We start from the raw sequence: 19,908 nt of genomic DNA, 5'->3' as shown, positions 1-19,908 counted from the left end.
ATCCATGAATATGTCTGTAGTTGATGAAACTTTAAGGATGAGAGAGAGAGAGACAGATAGACAGACATATTCACATTTACACTTACATGCAATGTATGATCACCAACCACAGACTCTGGAAATAACACAGAAGGGCCCCCGGACTCAACCTCACTATTGGGCTTCAGTGCTCACCAACACTCCTCATGCAGCTTTCTTTACTTTTACACTCGGAGATTTGCACTACAACTGGTTTTATAATTTTGATTTGTCTTGATTGTGCATCAAATATATTTAGCTATTAAAAAGAGTGTGTATAAATACAATTATTAATAGTAGTTTTAACCAAATTCTATTGTCAATATTTTCTCTCAAAAATATGTGAAATCAGAATGAATGCAAGGAAAGGGCATCATCCTGACCATGACAGGTCCTGCTCGTCATTGGGTTTATGATGTTAAAAAGTTTAGAACCATTGTAACTAAAGAAATTAGCCTGCAAAGATAAACAAAACAACAGCCTAAAGCATATCAATTGTTGCTTTCATTCTTGTGTCATTCCTAAATAAAGATAATCTGTAGTATTTTCATTCAGTAACTTACTGTTTTGTTTTAAATATTTATATATATATATTTTTTTTACATGTTTTTATATGTGAAAAGGTCATTATTTATGAAAAGAGCCTTTTCCACAATGTCACACATACAACTAGGGATTCTGACTTGTGCTTAAAATATGTGAATACTGTGAAAAAACCAAAGAAAGCTTGGAGCTCTTTCAAATCAAAGCACCACAATAACATTTGATTTATATTAGTGGTAAAACTGTATTTGATCCTGCATGGCTGCTCTCAATGACTAAAAAAAAGTTTTAAATTAATATCTTTATCAGTTTTTAATCTGAATTTATGTCAGACGGGTCAGAGCTGCATTCTCGGTTGTTAAAATGCAGCCGATGAGGTATTTTCTTCTTCCTCATATTTGAACAAATGGACTGCGTTAATCATTTGAGGAGGAGGATGATGGGTGGATGATGGGATGGCCCAGGCTGCCTTTATCTATCCCAGTGCTTCACTCTGGCTGGCACCCTATCAGTGTGCACCCCCTGCTGTCTACCCAGCTCACCTCGCTCTCCGACCTCTCCGCTGGCAGACTCCACCGCCCTCCACATGCTCGCACCGCCTGTAACATCCTGCACGAAGGTCTGCGGTCTGGGGGAGGTTGATGCTTCCAGATCTGCTTCAACCTTCCTCAGTCAGACACCTGGCATGGAAACCTTCTGGATCGCGCTAAGATTTAACTCTTTCTGGAGCAAGTGACTGTATTTTCACATTTCATCCAAGTCAATTATGATATTAATGGTAGTAAAACAACACATGATGCGATAGCTGTGCTGTGTGAGATTTGCGTAATTAATGAAATCTATCAAAACCTATGCCATGTCATATTTCTACTACAGAAATACTGTTCTGCTTTGGTAAAGTAAATCTGACAAAGTGTCTAGAACCTTTAACCTGAAGCCAAAGAAAATTTCAATTATTACTACAGCCCTCACTTAATATTACTGAAACATCATCAATGTATAACAACTTTTATGTTGAAATGTCCATTTCCAAGTGGGTTAAAATAGTGCAGGAGTGTCAGGATGAACTAAAAAAACAAAAATTAAAAACAGACGTGAAAGAAAGCACTTTATATTTCACTAATTAAGGTTTATTTTGGGGAGGGATGATTCTGTTTTTCCTGGTAACAGGGGGTCTGGATTTCCCTGTCCCTTATTGATTTTTGACTAAGATGATCAATATTCTCCAATATCTTTCCACCCTAAAACAGTTGGCCCACACATGCATGTCTTCCATGTATACAAAATAAATAGTATGTAAGGCTCTATCGAACTGGTAATGTATGAAACAAGTTTCAGTACTTTATCAAAAACAGTCAAATCCTAATAGAAACATTAATTTTGGTGTGCTTTGAGCTCACTGTGAAAACAAATTTGGTGCATAATCTTGAATAACCTTCCAGAGCTCCAAGTCTTTTTGTTTGCCCTCCAGGGCCCTCTAGTGGATTAATCTGGTCTACACAGGCATTGCAGGAAGGAGACTTTCACCTAAAAAGCACGTTTTTGTCAGTTTCCTTCTTTCCAGAACCTTTGTGACAGCAGAACTCCTGCCTCCTTTACTGACACAGCAACCATCTCTTTTCACTACAGCCACACTCATCCTCTTCTCTTCCTGCCTGGTAGCTTCTTTCTCCAACATCCGGACCCAACAAACACAAACTCTTGATCAAAATTTAAAGAGCTTAACATTTATTAAGTTCAATGATAAGTAAGGCAAACATGCTACTGGGCAGTGGCAGCGATTGTAGTGGAAAGACGTCAGAGGGCAATCCTTGAATCGGCTCGAAATGCTTCTGCTCCAGTCGACGTGACAGAACCTACAGCTCAGCTATTTTCAGTTTGGGTGTAAGTTTCAGGAAAAGTGGGTCCGCGATCCAGGTTGGCATGTAGGACATCGGCAGCCAGAACAACTTGGCATCCCAGCCGGGGGAGTAGCGGGTTCGCGGGTGAACGGCAGTGATGGCGTGCTCCATACAGCCGACAACCTTCATGAGGTCGGAGTCCGAGAGCTGCTGGAAACGGCCAACCACACCTTTGATCACTGAAAGAGGATCACATCAGACATTAGGTTTCTCTACAGACACGTCGCTGAACTTTTTTTGGGGGGGAGGGGGGGGTATTTTAATTGGTTTTGATTTTGAAAACATAGCAAAGTAGTAAACAAACATGTTATAGCTTAACATAAGATTGAAAATTAAAATTAAAATTCTCAAAAGAATCTGAACGCAAAGGAAAAGTTGATTTTTCTCTTAAGAGCATTAAAATTGTGATGGTTTGAAAACACATTAGCTTTCTAATCAATAAAGATTCCAACCCATTCTTGTTTTATTCTTTGTCACTGTAGCTTAAAATAACCATTTAGAATTTTGCGCTCTACAAGGTCAGTGGTATCAGTCCATCTGGAGGACCAGCTTTAGTCGTATGTTTGACACCCCTGATTTGAACACAAGTGAGTAAATGATCATTTTATTTAGTCTGACTGTATTTAATTTACAGTTTTCAATCATGGGATACGTCACGCGGACGCTTTAATTTGTGTGGCTTTATTCATCTGAAAATTTGTAGTGGGGGGGGGGGGGGAGAAGTAAAATAAATGTAGTGACTCACGGTTGTCGAAGTATTTTTGTCCGTACGCATCCTTCACTTCTTGAGGTATTTTGCCCCAGATCATCTTTATGTTAGTCGTCATCATGAGCTGATCAGTCACGTTGGTTTTGAAGAACCCGGGCTCAATGCAAACGACTTTGACTCCAAAGGGTACCATGTTTAGGCTGAAAGGCAAAATGAGTTGCTAAGTTGTAAAGAAGACATGGCACGAGTTCACAGGTGTGTGTAAAGCAACAGGTCCTCTCACCGCAGGCCGTCGGTGAAGGATTCCACTCCATACTTGGACACACAGTACGGGCCGCTGAATGGGCTGACTCGCCCAAACACGCTTGAGACATTTACTACTCTGCCTCTGGCCTTCTTGATGAGCGAGAGGACACTTATTGTTACGTCAATCACACCGATTAGATTGACGGCTAGCATTGGCTTGTAATCCTCGACGGTGAGCCAGTCAGTGGGAGCGGAAGGCGTGGAGATCCCGGCATTGTTCACAACAGCCCACAGACCTGAAGCAAGGGAAGAGCAGAGTAAAAAAAAAAACCTGCTTCAAAGTCATTGATTGTAGGATTAGGAAATCATTTATTCGTCTGTTAACAGTATATCTCAAAAACTCAAATCTCAAAACTTGGTACATGTGTGCATTTTGATCAAATGAAGGACCCAGTAAATGTTGGTGGCGATCCAGATCATAATAATTGTTACAATAGACAATTTTCATTTCGCAATATATTGTCTTATCTTGTGTTGTTTCAAATTATGAAATAAAATCATGATCGCCAAACTAAATTAATGAATAGAGGCAATTGATCTGGATGTGGATACGTGTTATTTCCCTGTGTCAGAGGTCAGAAATCCCTGATTGCTGCTCTTGTTTTTCTTCTTTTGCCTGCTGCCTTCGGGGATCGTCTGCCTCCTCCACTCTTTATCAGCCATATTCATGTCCTCCTTCACTACACCCTCCTCTTCCCGCCTCGCAGCTCCGTCTCAAACATCTCGAGTTCCTTAAATATCCCTTGAAGGATATTACATGAGCAACACTTTGATCACGGTTTATGTGTCTGCTGATATTTGATACTGAAAAGCTGACAGTTCATTCTCACGGGACGAACTCCCGTGAGAATGAACTTTCACCCCCCCCCCAAAACTCAGCCTTTTTTCTGTTAGACTGTACCAGCCCTCAACTCATACAGCATTGTATTGGTATCTTTAAGAAGGAGCAGGTGTGAGAATTTAATGGAAGCCACTCACCCTTCTGTCCCACAACAGTCTTGATGTGAGCTGCTGCCTTGCTCACACTTTGAGAGTCAGAAACGTCCACGTGAACGGTAACCAGCCGCTCAGAGGTCACCTTCTTCAGCTCGTCCTCGCCCTTGTCAGTGTAACAGCCTGCAATCACGTTGAAGCCAAGTTGGTCCAGATGTCTTGCCAGAAGGTTTCCGAACCCGGTGTCACAACCTGTGATGTACACGTATTTCTCTTCCTTGTTGGAAACTCTTTTGCGTTCCCTGTACCAGCGGTAGACAAACCAGACCGGTGACAGAATGAGCAAATATAGGAACATTTTTCTGTGGGCAAAAAAGAACAAAGCACATTATTACAAAGTTCATGTAGTTTGGTGGGTGTTTTTCTCTCTTGATACAATAGTGCAAAAGTTTGAAACATTAGCGTGTAAACAGGAACTACGACAAGTCAGACACAAACTACACTTAGCCTTCATGTTTAAAGGTTGATCATTTTATTAAAAACAATTGTAGTGAGTATAATTAAGACATGAGATTTTCTGGTATTACCAGGCCTCATTTGGAGACTATTTTTACATACTTGTTCTGTATGTCTGTTCATTTTTGCAGTCTATAAAAAAAGTGTGTCAGTTTGTTTCCACTCAGAATAAAAAGAGAATATAAAAGAGAATTTTTCGCAGGTTGCCATAGTAACCAGTAGTGTTTACGTTCCACTGAAGGTAGCGTACGATGCCCAAATCTTTCAGGGTTTCAGTCTGACACCGATTATCACACACACGGATAACAGGACCCCCCCCAAAAAAGGTTTTCTATCTACACATGCTTCAGCTTTTTTTAAGTTTGAATGCTACCTAAAGTTTTCTTCTCCTTGATAAGATTCCCAGACTAACTCTGGCTTAGTTTTCACAGGACCCGTCGATCACACAGACTAAAAGTTGTTCTGACAGTTTAGTTTCCTCAGGTTCACATTTAAAAAAAAACACACACCCACTCGTCGGTTGTCTCCTTGGTACCGACATTCCTGACATGCTTCGAGTTGGTGGCTTTCAGTGAGATGTGGGCGTAGTATGAGTCAGGTACGAGGTTTTATCTTTGTGTACAGGCATAGATTTATTGACTTTTATCATTTACACCTCAAGGGAATGTACAAAAACACAGCAATACGTCGATTGATATGTTTGTACCACATGCTGTGCCTTGCAATGGGGAATACAAAACTTAGGATGTCAAATCCAAATCGATTTAAATACCTTGTTTCATTCTGCGATGGCTCGGTCAACCCAGAAAAAAAATAAAACATTTTCAGAAAAGAAACAAAAACGCTTACGTGTTTTTAGTTTTTGTAGTCAGTGCCCGAAAATACAGGAGCAGAGATCCGTGAAATGCCCGGAGAAACGCCTTTAAAGTTTTCTCTTTCCTCCAGCCGATTCTAACTTCCGGGGGCGTCACCTGCTCGGCACCTGCATAAGGAGACGCCCCAGACAGTGCTGGAGAGTAGTGATGAGAAACCCGACTCCTCGAACGGACTCACGGGTTTTTGAGTCGTTCATCCAAGTGAATCGGTCATTTGAGTCATTTGAGTCATTTGATTCAGTTGCGCATGCGCACTATTTTCACCCGCTCCAGGACCTGGAGGCTCAGCTGAACTGCGACATGAACCAGGGGGAGAATCATGTATTCATAGTAAAATGATGAAACACTTCTGAGGAAAATAAACAATAAGTACACATTAGTTTTTAGTGATCCTGGTCTCCTTATTCTAGATTATGTATGTTGTTTTTGAGGTTTAGTTGAATCAGAAAATAAATTAGATAAATGATTAAACTGAATAAATACCTGGCATCCAGAATGGCAGATATACAGTATATATTAATGTATACATATGTTTTTATAGTTTTTTTTCTTCCAACATTCTGATTTTCTTTTTTTACTAGTATCTAATAAATAATCTAATAATAAATAATGTTATGTTCATAGGGCAGAACTAATTATAGGGGACAATATTAAATGTAACACAATACACGCTACAGTGGTATTTTAACATTGTTTATTGTGTATTTATCCATGTATTATTCATGTATTTATCTCTACAAGCTTTGTGAAACAAACAATGTATTTTTTTTTCTCCGCCGTCACTCGGAGATTTTCAGGTGAGGGAGGGGGGGAGGGCTCACCGCTCACCACTCATGAGGTGAACGATACAGCGGAAGTGCTACTGACCGATTCAGTGAACGACTCTTTCGAGTTTCGAGGGGAGTCGGTCATGTGAGCTGAACGATTGAAGGGAGGTGAGTCGGTCATGTGAGCTGAACGATTGGAGCGAGCTGACTCGGTCATGTGAGCTGAACGATTGAGGGGAGGTGAGTCGGTCATTCGTGCTGAACTACACCGACAAGCTGACTCGAGTGTGCTGAAAGCCTCATGTGAATGTCAGGAGCCGGAAGCTGCTGTGCTTAGCGGCCCAGCTACAAGGAGGCTGTAGCAAAAATGACTCAGTGAACGAGTTAATGAACGTGAAAACTCGTGAGTCATCGTTCAGTAAAGTGACTCGCGGGTTTTGAACGATTCGTTCAAATTTGATCATCACTACTGGAGAGCGATGCAGCGTCGCCTCCATATTGGATGGGGCATCTCGCTCACGGATAGCACCAGTCAGCCGGACATAACCTAGAACGAGCAACATTGTCCGTATTTTGTTTACAAGGATCAGAAGGAAAGCTGAAGAGAGCCGACTTTCTCAGCTTTTCTCTGAAAGTGAACCTGAGTCTGATGATGTGAGTATTTGATATGTCGCATAAAATATTAAAATCTCTCCCTTACTATCTGCAACTCTTTTTAGACATACTCACACGTACGATTTTTACATGTTTTATACACACGTTTAATATTAGTGCCAACATGTTGTGCGTGTGTGTGCACCCATGCATGTGCCTGAAAAAAATTCAAAACATGAAATATACTCAGCCCACAAAAACCAAAATATGAAGATGTGTTATTGGTGTTTACATGTGTATGAGACAGAGCTGGAGCAATCCCCAAATGGTTAATCAATTTAAATAGATTTAAATTGATTGATCATTTGGAGTTTGCTCTAGCTCTTGCTGCTAGTGTACATAGATCAAATGTAAATATACAGATTGTATTGCACAGGATGCTCAGCATCACCGGCTGATGCTGAGCATTCCACCGTGGACTTGGCTGCAACAGTTCCACGGATTTGTTCTAATATGACTGAAATACCTACTGAGGCTCCAAAGTCAAACATCTCTTACAGTGTTTCTTAACATTGGCAGCAGACCTAATGCACAGACTTCCTCCCAGACCTGGTCCGATGTGTGTAACGGAGGGGAATTCAGTAAGAAAGCAAGTGAGAGGCCTCCTGCTCTCACTCCTCCAACTGAAATTTCTCTGCAGACCACCTATGATCCCCTGGCTTTGAATGAAACCTCTGATAACACGGCTCAGTCAGAGCTCAGAGAGGCTAATCGCATAACAGGAAGACAAGACAAACACATTTGCCGAATTAGTCCCAAAATGATGACTTAGTTAAGGGGGAGGTGAAGCCTAAGAAATGCAACAAGTGCCTTCTCATGACAAGACCAGTGGGACACTCTCTTGATTGGGGACTCCATCACCAGGTGAGTCAGAATGGAAAAGACTAAAAACTTAAGTGTTATCCATTGTTTTGTCATTGTTCTTTGTTTGACATACTGCACAGCAAAACTGCTTCTGTGATCCTGAAAAAAAATATTTTTCTCTACTAATGGAGAAAGTAAACGACTCTAAATGTTTTGGGTTTTTTTTTGTTTTTTTTCCATTTCTGGCCCCATTCTCACCTTGGGAAAAGGAATTGTCTCAATGCCTCAATATCTGCCCCCTCTGGTCATCTTCAACATCACCCAGGGAATGAGAGCGATGTCTCTGCTAGTCCAGCCCTGATTGCTGTCAGTAAGGAGATTTTATTGCTAAGAGAAGCAAGATGCTACACGTGGTGATGAATAACAATCATAATGTAAAAGTTGCAATACGGCAATGTCCAATAAAGTAATTATATTTGTGCTTTTTCAGTGTTTATCAACAATTCCAGTTGTCTATTTTACTTTTAAGAGAGTGGAGTGTGTGTGTGTATGTGTGTGTGTGTGTGTGTGTGTGTGTGTGTGTGTGTGTGTGTGTGTGTGTGTGTGTGTGTGTGTGTGTGTGTGTGTGTGTGTGTGTGTGTGTGTGTGTGTGTGTGTGTGCAAAATAATCCAGTACTCTAGTCATTGTGTTTTATTGTTTATTGTAAAAGTGGCTGTACAACCATATAAGGACACTGAGCCCTATGCAAGGTAAACATTTTCAGCATATAATGTTTAGTCCCACAAGTTTCAATAGAATAACATGCAACAAACGATTAGATTATTTATCAAATATATGTTTTGAACTGTTTTTTGTTTATCTACCCATATCATCCATGCCTTCCGGCAGCATTATCTTGTGTTGTGAATGCTATCTGATTGTAAAGAAGGAGCAAACTTTGACACTGTTCAGTCTTGATCGAGAGGTTATTAACCCTAAATGTCTTCACTTTAATTATGTCCGCCAAGGACGTAATTATATTATTTGTTTGTACGTCTCATAGCAATCTTAAAACTACCGCACAGATTTTGTCTACATTTTCACCACAGATAGATATCAGGTCATGGAAGATTCCATTACATTTTGGAGGATTTCATTTAGTAGGCTTCTAAGGATTATGTCAAAACTACATGAACCTTAGGTAGATGTCACGAATCTCTGATTCTTCTTGTTACATCTATTGTGATTTAATTTCTATGTTCTGAGTGAGTGGCATACTGTGGCCTATTAATATTATCTTACTAATATTATTAGCATATCCATTGAAGTTAGAATGTACTTCAATGAAGGCTTTGAAAGATTGCAGGGATGAAAAGTGATGAATAGGGGTCCAGGGGCTGGGGGGCGAATTATATTGACCTTACTGTTGTTGTAAGCCTGATGGAAAAACATATGGGACAAGTTAAATCTACATGTTTATGTTTTGTCATTAATAAAAACGTGATCAAGTCAAAGCTAGAAGTTATTCTGAGGACAGGTGTGACTCAATTATTACATGATGTTAATTGTGGTACAAGTGTACCGAGATAACTCCTGATGCTAATCAATAGCCTTAAGGTCTTTACCCCCATTTTACAATGCTTTGTGATAAGAACTAAATACTTATTTTTCTTATTCTATTAATTTTCTTTTAAGTACACACGACATGTATCACAACAAAATTGTGCTTTGTGGTTTGGTATTTTAAAGACAAAGTTCTATCACTAAAAGTAGAATTCAGAAAACAATTTCTATCTTTAACAGGCAGATTATTGGGAAATATTTGTTGAGACAGCCCTTATCAGTCCAGTGGTGATACGGATAATGAAAACATGGACACGTGAAGTAGACTTAGGAATTACTCTTGTGTGTGTCAGTATTTTGGTGGGAGTCCTGAGGAACACAAGGATTAGAGTGTAAGCTCCAGGTATTGTGCATTTTTGCTTATTTCTGCCACAATCTGCTGTCAAATTTGTACAGGACTCATCAGCATTTGTGCATTATCTTCTGTAATAGCTTATCAGCGTTGGAAAAAAAAACGACCCTTGTGTAACTAAAGCTCTGTTCAGATCACAGTTAAATGAACAAGCTGAATTGAACATCAAGTAATGCTGTCCTGCACTTTCTATTGAAAGGAACTGTCAAAATGCTAATGACCAAATCTACAATGACCAAATATTTGTTCCTATTCAAACCAGAAACATTAAGTAGAAGACACACATGTCAGTCAGAGCAGTAAACATGGAGAATCCGGCTCAAACAGCAGCAAAAACTCCTGATGCAGATGAAGGTGCGTTATTTCTTTTCAATACGAGAATAGCTTTTGATTTTTGAGAATTTAATTGATCATTTACGGAAGCCTCTAAATATAATTTCACTTGCTCTTTTTCCACAGGAGATAAATTAAGGTATGCTTACTGCACATCACACCACAATGTGTTACAAGCTAAATGTGATTTCAGTTTAAATGTTTAAATCTTTATTGTCATTTCCATGTTTTACAGAGGTGAGAACAAGAATAAAAATGGACTGAGTGTTGGGTACTTTCAGCTGGTAAGTACTTTGGCTTTCATTAAAGGAATGATTCATTCTACTGGCTATCATTTACATAGCTTTTGAAACAGACTTTTCAAATTATCACCAGAAAAACAAAAAAATTTGACCTTAGCTACATTTTTGTTTTCAGTATCGATTTGCAACCTGGAAAGACACCGTTATGATGGCACTTGGGACTCTGTGTGCAATATTACATGGTTCAGCCTACCCTCTTTCACTCTTGGTGTACAGCATGCTAACCAACACATTTATTGCTTATGAACTTGAAATACAAGTCCTAAAAGACCCAAGCAAAGAGTGCAACAACAACACTGTCTATTGGATTAACGGCTCAGTATATGAACCAGATGAAAACCAGACTGTTCACTGTGGGTAAGCCATATCTCTGTCGATGATATAATTTTTGTCCACTGTGACTGTTTTGTTTCTTAAAAATATGTCCTTTCATTTCTCACCAGGGTGGATATTGAAACAAATATGACAATGTTTGCATATTTCTATGTTGGATTTGGGATAATTGTTTTCATTCTTGGATACTTTCAGGTGAGTCTGCATACTTTGTGTTACACAGCCTTATTCTTTTTATGACCAGCGTGGCCAAAGTACCCACAGTCTCTCCTTGAGGGAAGGTACACAAAGTAAAGTTTGAATGTTTTGAACCACAATGATGGGGTGGGATATTTAATATACCGTACATTTACTACATATAATATTTTGAACAGAAGGTAAGTATTTGGAATTTTCTTACTCCACTTAATAAGATTTTAAGTATTTCTTTTCCATAATACATTGATATTCATGTTTGTAATAACTTCTTGCTTTTACACTTTACATGTGAACACAAACATCTGTAGTTAACTGTTTCACTAGGTCTGTTAGCCTCGCAGGTTATCGCCCAAAACCCAGTTTCTGATTAAAAACTATGATACAAGTTGACTTATGATCTGTGCCATTACTAAGTGATTAAAAAGCACAGTAACAATAGTTTAATGTGGCATAACAGAACCCGCTTTTGACCACCCTTTATAAAGTGGCACTGAGCATCTCTATCATTTTGCGACAGATTTTTCCCTTTGTATGAAAAAATATCATTCTCAGTACCGGCAGGCCCGGTACAGCTACCACATAGACTTATGGCAATTATGGCAGTTATAATTATTTATTGTATGTCCCTTATCTTAATGCAAATACATTTGATAAACTTTTAGTTTTTTTTTTTTAATATGTTTTAAACATCAATTCATTATTTCAGAGGAAGGTCAAGTTATTTGCTTCAGCTCTGTTTAAAATGACTATCACTCAACCATCACATGTGAAACAGCTGGCTTTTTTTTTTTTTTTAACCAGCGAGTGTGATTGGTAGCCGGACAGCCTGAGGCCCGCCAGTTACACTCATTGGAATAATTGATGTTCGCTTCCTGTCTGCCTGTCCCTACTGTTGCACAAGGTCCTCCTCAGTACATATCAAAACAAATAATAAACCAGTTTTGAGAAAAAAATATTTACAAACATTTGTGCTCAAATATAGAGAGTTATGGGAGAAGTCTACCAAACACCTGAACGATATCAAAGAGGTAACCAACGTTTGTATGATCATGATCATCGCTGACAATGTTACTAATCCTCAAATATTGCAATACAATGTGAATCCACTTTGTAGATTGCCTTCTGGGTGTCAGCGGCTACAGGACAAACTCAGAGAATCAGAAAGGCATACTTCCGGAAAGTAATGCAAATGGAGATTGGATGGTTTGACTGCTGTTCTGTGGGTGAACTCAACACCCGGATAGTTGAGTAAGTTACACTGTTTGTGGATATTGCTTGGTGTTGGTGCTGCAAAACATTGTACACATTTAAGTTTCGTTTATTCTTTTCAGTGATATCACCAAGATCAACAACGCCATTGCTGATAAGGCGTCTATATTCATTGAAAAGATGTCTACATTTGTTTTCGGCTTCATGGTTGGATTCCTTGCTGGGTGGAAGCTGACTTTGGTGGTAATAGCAGTAAGCCCCCTGATTGGTTTAGCTGCTGGACTCATGGCTATGGTAAGAGTTGACGAAAACTTCACTTGTTCCTGCCGCCAGGCAGTCCACATTAATCCAGTTGCTAAAATGGTGTATGGTGTTGTAGTTGTTTGTGATCTTGTCTTACAACATAATATCACTGATCTGAGTCTTGTTACAGGGTCTCTTTGTTTAGTTTGTATGATCTCCTCACGTGTGCTTGCTTGGGTTTCTCCATTTTCTTCTCTGAGTAAATAAAACCTATAACCTGGGTATGGTATTTGTCTCCCTGTGTACACTACCTGCACCCGTGTTTAACTGTGGTGTGACCCTGTCTTGGATAAGCAGTACAGAAGATTAGCATGTGGATGTCCATGAATGGCAGAGTCTCAAACACCAGTGTGGGAGCTATTCGGATCACTCGTTTTGGCTTTGCTAGAAAAAATTTGGCGAAAAAAAAAGTAGTGGGGATTGATTTTAATGTGACATTTTATTCTATTGCCACACACAGTTGTTTAAAAATATATTAATGTCAGTATTGAGTGCATGCATGATTTTTCTGTTAAAAAAACAACAAACAAAAAACAATGAAACATCTGCCAACCACTATAGTCGTGTTTGAATTTGATTCTGAAACACAAGTATTGTCTTTTTTCAGTTTTAGTTCTCCTGCTAAGCCAGTAAAAAAATAAAAAAAAATAATAATTATTTGTGAGTTTGTTGTCCAGAGTTATGGACATTTTTCTCTTTTGTTCCTGAAGTCAGTGAGTCGACTGACAGGACAGACAATGAGCGCCTACGGTAAGGCCGGAGCTGTGGCTGACGAGGTCCTGTCATCCATCAGAACTGTAGCAGCTTTTGGTGGGGAGAATAAAGAAGCTGAGAGGTATTACACAAAACCATGATTCAAATTGTCCCCCCCTCCCCCGACACACACACACCTTTTTTTGTTTGTTTGTTTGAAAAGTCAATCAAATGTGATCTTTGGACAGGTATGACAAAAACCTGTTGATTGCTCAGACCTTGGGCGTGAAAAAGGGCTCCGTTATCGGAGTGTTTCAGGGATGCTTGTGGTGCATCATTTTCCTTGTCTATGCTTTGGCATTTTGGTATGGATCCACACTTGTTCTTGACACCAAAGAGTTGACTCCTGGTGGGCTCATGCAGGTAGGTGTGTGTCATACAAATCTGTAGATGCCCATGAACGACAGTGGCATTTCTTCACCTTGTGACTACTGTACCTTCTTTTAGGTATTTTTTGGCGTGCTCGTAGCAGCTATGCAACTTGGCCAGGCCTTGTCACTCCTGGAGGTCTTTGCTTCTGGTCGTGCTGCTGCACAGATGGTCTTTGAAACAATTGACCGGGTAAAATTGGAATAATAAAACATTTAAACAAGTTTTTAAATAAAAAAATGGAATTTTACAAGTTTGAAAACAGATCTTAAATGTTGAGTTAGTATTTTTCTTGCTATGTTTACAGGAACCAGAAATTAATTGTTTCTCAGAAGAGGGCCACATGTTGGATAAGGTAAAAGGAGACATTGAGTTCCATAATGTCACTTTTTCCTACCCATCTCGGCCTGACGTGAAGGTAAACCTCTTTTCTTGACCTCTGTTTTGTTTGTTGTTCAGTTTTGACAAGTAATCTCAAAAAATGTGAACTACTTCTTTAGATTTTAAATGGTTTAAGCACTGAGATCAAAGGAGGAGAAACCACTGCTTTTGTTGGACCAAGTGGCTCAGGAAAGAGTACTGCAGTCCAACTCATTCAAAGGTTTTATGACCCAAAGGAAGGAATGGTAACAATCTGAGCAGTCATCACCTGACACATTCATGAAAATATCAGAGCTGGTGCAGTAGGTCTTCAAATGTCATCTCATTCTCAGGTGACTTTAGATGGCCACGACATCCGTACATTGAACCTCCAGTGGCTTCGATCTGTCATTGGTATTGTGGAGCAGGAACCTGTATTATTTGCCACAACTATTGCCGAGAACATCCAGTTTGGTCGAAGCGGAGTGACCATGGAAGAAGTTATTCAGGCATCAAAAGAGGCTAATGCGTATAATTTCATCATGGCTTTACCACAGGTATTTTAACACACTGATTGATTATGCAGTAGCAGATTTATGGTCATGAGTAACTTGATGTTATTCGTATTCATTTTCTTTTTTTTTTTTTTTTACATGCAATTGTAAAATGTTTTTGTTTTTTTGTTACTGTTATCCAGCAATTTGATACACTGGTGGGTGAAGGTGGAGGACAGATGAGTGGAGGACAGAAGCAAAGGATTGCTATCGCGCGAGCTCTTATCAGGAACCCCAAGGTCTTGCTGTTGGATATGGCCACATCTGCTTTAGACAATGAGAGTGAAGCTGTGGTCCAGGAAGCATTAGATTCTGTGAGCCATGCTGTATTTTACTTGCCTTTTAACTCATTTTGACTTTTATACTGCATAATTTTGTGGATAACACCCAAATTGTTATAATATCTGCAGGCTCGTGTCGGCAGAACAACAATTTCTATTGCCCACCGTCTTTCCACCATTAGAAATGCAGATATACTTATTGGATTTGAGCATGGACAGGCTGTGGAGAGAGGAACGCACAGTGAGCTACTGGACAAGAAAGGTGTCTACTTCAGTCTGGTCACCCTGCAGGACCAAGGCCTGTCTCAAACAACCAATGGTAAGACTTGTAGCGAACAGAAATCAGAAAACGTTTTTGTCATTGCAAGAAAACAGCAAAACTGTCAGTTGCAGTCAGATGCCTTGGAGAAGCAGATGTTTGATCTCCTCCCTGTAGTGAGCTTCCCTGTCGCTGACGAGCCCGACTATTGTGGCAAACTTCACTGTAGTGTTAGAGGAGTGGATGGCGGTGCGGTCCTTCGTGAAGGGGGTTAATGACACCTGTTTTGCTGATAAGCAAACTAGTAAAAATGATTTGAGGCAGGTGGGGACAGCAGCCTGTCACAGCGAGGGGTTGAAGATGTCGGTGAACACTCCTGTTAGCTGATCAGCACATGACTGCGGTGTGTGGCTCCAACACCCCATCAGGTCCTGCAGCTTTGGAGGTCTTGATATGCTTCAGAGCAGATCTCACCTGGTGTTGCTGCAGGATGAGTATTGGTTCCTCACTGGGAGGGCTGGTTAGAGGATCTGCTCTGGTGTTGAAGTACACAGGGATGCAAATACTATCCATGGTTATGATCAATTCATTTGTTGAGTTATAAGTAAAAAAAAACAAAAAACAATTGTGACATAGATGACAGTAAAGCAGTTATGTAATGGGTTGGTGTATGAACCAACTATGTTGCTGCGTGAACCACTGAAACGCGTTACTGGCATCACGGCAATTGAACATCTGTTGTGTTTTCCTTGAAGTGTAATGGAAAGTTCAACACTTGTAATGAAGTTGTTTTTATTGGATAACTTTTCTTCTAGATGTCATTACTAAAAATGTTGTGGGAGACTTTGATGCAAAAAGAAGACGTTCTAGCCGCAGAAGCTCCAGATCCAGTAAACGGTACAGTAGATAAAGTGTATTGAAATGTTTTTAGTTGAGATTCGTCATGGCAAATGTTTAACATTACTGATATCACAGCAGCAGGAACTCCGGGGGCCGTTTGTCCAGCAGTTTTGCCCTGGACACACCGTTCGGCCTTGCTAAGTACCAAGAGTTCACACCAGAAAACGTAAAGGATTTATTGTATGAATTTCTGTCTGATATGAGACGGTTATCTATCCTAACTCACATCTTTTTTACAGAACAATGAGGATGATGAAGATGACGACACAGAACCAGCTGTATTTACACGTATCCTTGGATACAACAGGCCAGAGTGGCCCTACCTTTTACTGGGCTCTCTGGGAGCTGCTATCAATGGCTTGTCCGCCCCCATTTATGCCATCCTGTTCAGCCAGATTGTTGGGGTAAGGTCCAACTCACATCTATGTGCACATTTTGTCTTACATAGACAGTTACTTTATTTAAAGACAAGCAATTTTTAACCCCCCCCCCCCCCCCACCCCCATTTCCCCCCCCAGACTTTTAGCATTGTGGACATGGATGCACAAATTAGGCAGATAAATTCAACATGTGCTCTGTTTTGCATTGTGGCTGTGATTAGTTTCTTTTCGCAGTTTTTACAGGTTTGTACAACAATCTTTATCATCTCAGAACAGAGAAGTACAGAATAAGCTTTTTTGTTCAATAATTTTTGGGGGGGGGATTTTTTTGAAATTTTTTTTGTTCCAGGGATATGCTTTTGCTAAATCTGGAGAGCTGCTCACACGACGTCTGAGGAAAGTGGCCTTTCAGGCCATGTTGAGACAGGAGATTGGGTGGTTTGATGACCCTAAAAACAGTCCTGGAGCTCTCACCACCAGACTGGCCACAGATGCATCTATGGTCCAACAGGTTCAGCTGCAATTTCAAGACCTTTTTTCTTAACATTTCACACAGGAGCTTAATATTGATGTAAAAAATGTTTTGATTTTGTTTTCTGTGTGTGGCTGAATCAATTTCTACAGGCATCAGGTTCTCAGATTGGGAATATTTTTAACTCTTTGACAAGCGTAGGAGCCTCAATCATCATTGCCTTCTACTTCAGTTGGAAGTTGGCATTTGTTGTCACGGTGTTCTTGCCATTCATTGTGCTCTCAGCGATTGTCCAAAGCAAAATGTTGTCCGGTTTTGCAAAGAAAGATGATGAAGCCATGGAAGCAGCAGGTCAGGTAATTGCCGGGCCAATAATGTTTTATAAATGCCTATGCTTGTGGAAGTAAGATTGATCTCTTCCCTGCAGATATCCAGTGAGGCTCTGACCAACATCAGGACCATTGCAGGCTTGGCCAAAGAGAAGTTATTTGTTCAGTCATACGAGGAGAAACTTGAGCTGCCGTATAAATCTGACAAGAAGAAAGCCAAAATATATGGGCTCTGTTTTGGTTTTGCCAAATGTGTTTCCTACATGGCAAATGCTGCTTCTTTTAGATATGGAGGCTACCTGGTCAGCACTGAAGGCTTACATTACATGATGGTTTTTAGGTCGGTAAGGGTTGTGCTCTATGATGGCAATTTTCAAATTTTATGACCTGATGACCAGGTATAAGTGTGTTCATTCACTTTCTCTCCAGGGTACTTGCAGCTATTACTATTGGCGGGAATTCAATAGGCCAAGCTTTCTCCTTCACTCCAGATTACATTAAAGCCAAGATTGCTGCTGCTCATTTTTTCAAGTTGTTAGACAGACCTCCCCAAATCAGCAGTAGCCACGAAGATGGAAAAACATGGGTTCGTGAATGTCATCAGAATTGTACATTTCATACACGATTTTTCATATTGTTGTTGATATATTCACAAGATTACTGTACATCTTCAGGAAAACTTCCAAGGGAAAATAGAGTTCCGTGACTGCAAGTTTACCTATCCTACACGACCTGATGTTCAGGTTTTAAAAGGCTTGCTGGTGTCTGTGAAGCCTGGTCAGACTTTGGCATTTGTTGGAAGCAGTGGATGTGGAAAAAGCACCAGTGTTCAGCTGCTTCAGCGGTTCTACGATCCCGATGAAGGAGACGTGGTGTGTTTTGATTGGATTTGGACATTTTCTCAAATCGGTGAATTAACTCAAATGACCTCAAACCATTAATTGTGTTCTAAGTGTATCATCCTTTATTTTTCAGTTGATCGATGGCCATCTGTCTAATATGGTCAGTGTGCCCTTCTTAAGATCTCAGATCGGCATCGTGTCCCAGGAGCCAGTTTTGTTTGATTGCAGCATTGCAGAGAATATACAATATGGAGATAACGCACGCAGTGTCAGCATGATGGAGGTTGTAGAAGCTGCAAAGAAAGCTCATCTCCATGACTTTGTGATGACACTACCAAATGTGAGTTAAATTGTATTTTATTTTTTTAAACCTTACAATTACAATAATCACCGTCAAAATACTTGTTCCAATTCACAATTCTCACACAATTGCAAATTTTACAGCAATCCAGTGCCATTTGTATCCTGGTGTACTCGTAGCGATTACTGTAATAATGTGTGTGTGTGTGTGTGCGTGTGCGTGTGCGTGTGACAAAAAATGTGACATTTGCTTTATCCACCTCTCCCACATATTATAGGCATATGAGACCCAGGTGGGTGCTCAGGGTTCACAGCTGTCAAGAGGACAAAAACAACGCATTGCCATTGCTCGAGCCATTGTCAGGAACCCCAAGATTCTGCTGTTAGACGAGGCTACATCTGCCCTGGACACAGAGAGTGAAAAGGTAGTTTGTGGGATTCATTTTCAACACATATAGTCACTAATTATAAGATCGTTTATGTGATCATTTTTTAAAACGTACATGACCCATTTGTAGAAATCACTCAGATCTCTGTTTGCCTGCAGACTGTCCAGTCTGCCCTGGATGAGGCGAGGAAAGGGCGAACCTGCATCATCATTGCTCACCGGTTGTCAACCATACAGGCTGCTGACATCATCGCTATGATGTCTGAAGGAACTGTTATTGAGCAAGGCACTCATGAAAGTCTCATGGCCCAGAGAGGCGCCTATTACAAGCTGGTCACAACAGGCGCTCCTATCAGCTAATCCCAGTTGCCGGTGTGTAGGAGCCATTTCATGTTTCATATGGTTTTATTGTTTATTTCTAATTATATGTACCCTCGTGTTGACTGGCCATCTGTGTTTAGATTTCATGTTTGCCCACAAGGTGGAGCTCGGGCAAGGTGGAGGTTATAAAACCACCGCATAATCAATGCCAGGTGTGCCTGACAGGGTAGCAGACACAGTTTTTGAATCATTCCAGGGAGACGTGAGAGTGAGTGGCACTAGGAGGAAAGATGACTTGTGGATTGTAGGAACTCAGTATTGGGCTGCGTGATTGATGACAGGCAATTGATGACACCTTAAATAGGTTAAGGTGCCGCTGCACAGTGTTTCTTCCACGTTCTCGCAAAACGCACAGCTGATAATGATCGTGCACTAAATATATTTGTGTGTGTGTGCGTGTGTGCGTGTGTGTGTATCTTGGCTGGATGTTCTGATGCAAGTGATCTTTATTTAATCCGACACTCAGGAATGCGAAGTCTGTATATTTTGTATTAATGTTTAAAAATACAAAGTAATCGTGACATTTCCAAGCAAATTCACTAACGGATCAGTCCTTTTTTGGTGTAATAATGAAAAAACTCTACTTTGTTTAAAACAACAACAAAACAGCTCAGTTATTACTGCAACATTTTATTTTTAATCAAATGCAATTCAACAGAATTTCTGGTTTGGGAGGTTCAA

General features: G+C 40.2%; 2 protein-coding genes across 3 annotated transcripts; one reads left to right on the top strand and one right to left on the bottom strand.

Annotated features, from left to right (window-relative positions):
* Window positions 1-2,334: 2,334 nt before the first annotated feature.
* Window positions 2,335-5,875, bottom strand: LOC308131628 (retinol dehydrogenase 16-like). Of its 2 annotated transcripts, none has more exons than XM_080498418.1 (5): window positions 5,776-5,875; window positions 4,456-4,772; window positions 3,455-3,713; window positions 3,208-3,371; window positions 2,335-2,641 (listed from the first exon to the last, which is right to left on the bottom strand). In XM_080498418.1, the coding sequence occupies exons 2-5, from the start codon at window positions 4,766-4,768 to the stop codon at window positions 2,418-2,420; spliced, it is 960 nt and encodes a 319-aa protein (XP_080354544.1). In that variant the 5' UTR covers window positions 4,769-4,772; window positions 5,776-5,875; the 3' UTR covers window positions 2,335-2,417. The 2 variants fall into 2 exon arrangements, with proteins under 2 accessions (XP_080354544.1, XP_080354543.1); XM_080498417.1 differs by having other exon boundaries at window positions 5,699-5,826.
* Window positions 5,876-10,286: 4,411 nt separating this feature from the next.
* abcb11a (ATP-binding cassette, sub-family B (MDR/TAP), member 11a) lies at window positions 10,287-19,206 on the top strand (the record flags this gene model as incomplete). The annotated part of the gene is made up of 27 exons (XM_080498188.1): window positions 10,287-10,335; window positions 10,441-10,453; window positions 10,550-10,598; window positions 10,732-10,973; window positions 11,060-11,144; window positions 12,262-12,395; window positions 12,479-12,650; window positions 13,370-13,494; window positions 13,601-13,775; window positions 13,860-13,973; window positions 14,089-14,199; window positions 14,282-14,407; window positions 14,495-14,698; window positions 14,839-15,009; window positions 15,106-15,295; window positions 16,051-16,132; window positions 16,214-16,301; window positions 16,375-16,539; window positions 16,654-16,758; window positions 16,865-17,026; window positions 17,140-17,343; window positions 17,415-17,656; window positions 17,746-17,902; window positions 17,991-18,188; window positions 18,292-18,498; window positions 18,737-18,883; window positions 19,006-19,206. The coding sequence occupies 27 exons, from the start codon at window positions 10,287-10,289 to the stop codon at window positions 19,204-19,206; spliced, it is 3,918 nt and encodes a 1,305-aa protein (XP_080354314.1).
* Between the last annotated feature and the right edge of the window lie 702 nt (window positions 19,207-19,908).

This window comes from Blennius ocellaris (assembly GCF_963422515.1).
Source record: "Blennius ocellaris genome assembly, chromosome: 6".
NCBI lineage: Eukaryota > Metazoa > Chordata > Actinopteri > Blenniiformes > Blenniidae > Blennius > Blennius ocellaris.
Note: the sequence above shows the minus strand (reverse complement) of the source record. Positions and strands in the feature narration are given on the sequence as shown.

Coding starts and splice junctions, on each gene's coding strand:
- LOC308131628 (XM_080498417.1), bottom strand. CDS start 5,748: ATGTTTTATTTTTTTTCTGGGTTGACCGAGCCATCGCAGAATGAAACA. Junction 3,714..4,455: donor GACTGTTGTGGGACAGAAGG/GTGAGTGGCTTC, acceptor CCCTTGCTTCAG/GTCTGTGGGCTGTTGTGAAC. Junction 3,372..3,454: donor TCCTTCACCGACGGCCTGCG/GTGAGAGGACCT, acceptor TTTGCCTTTCAG/CCTAAACATGGTACCCTTTG.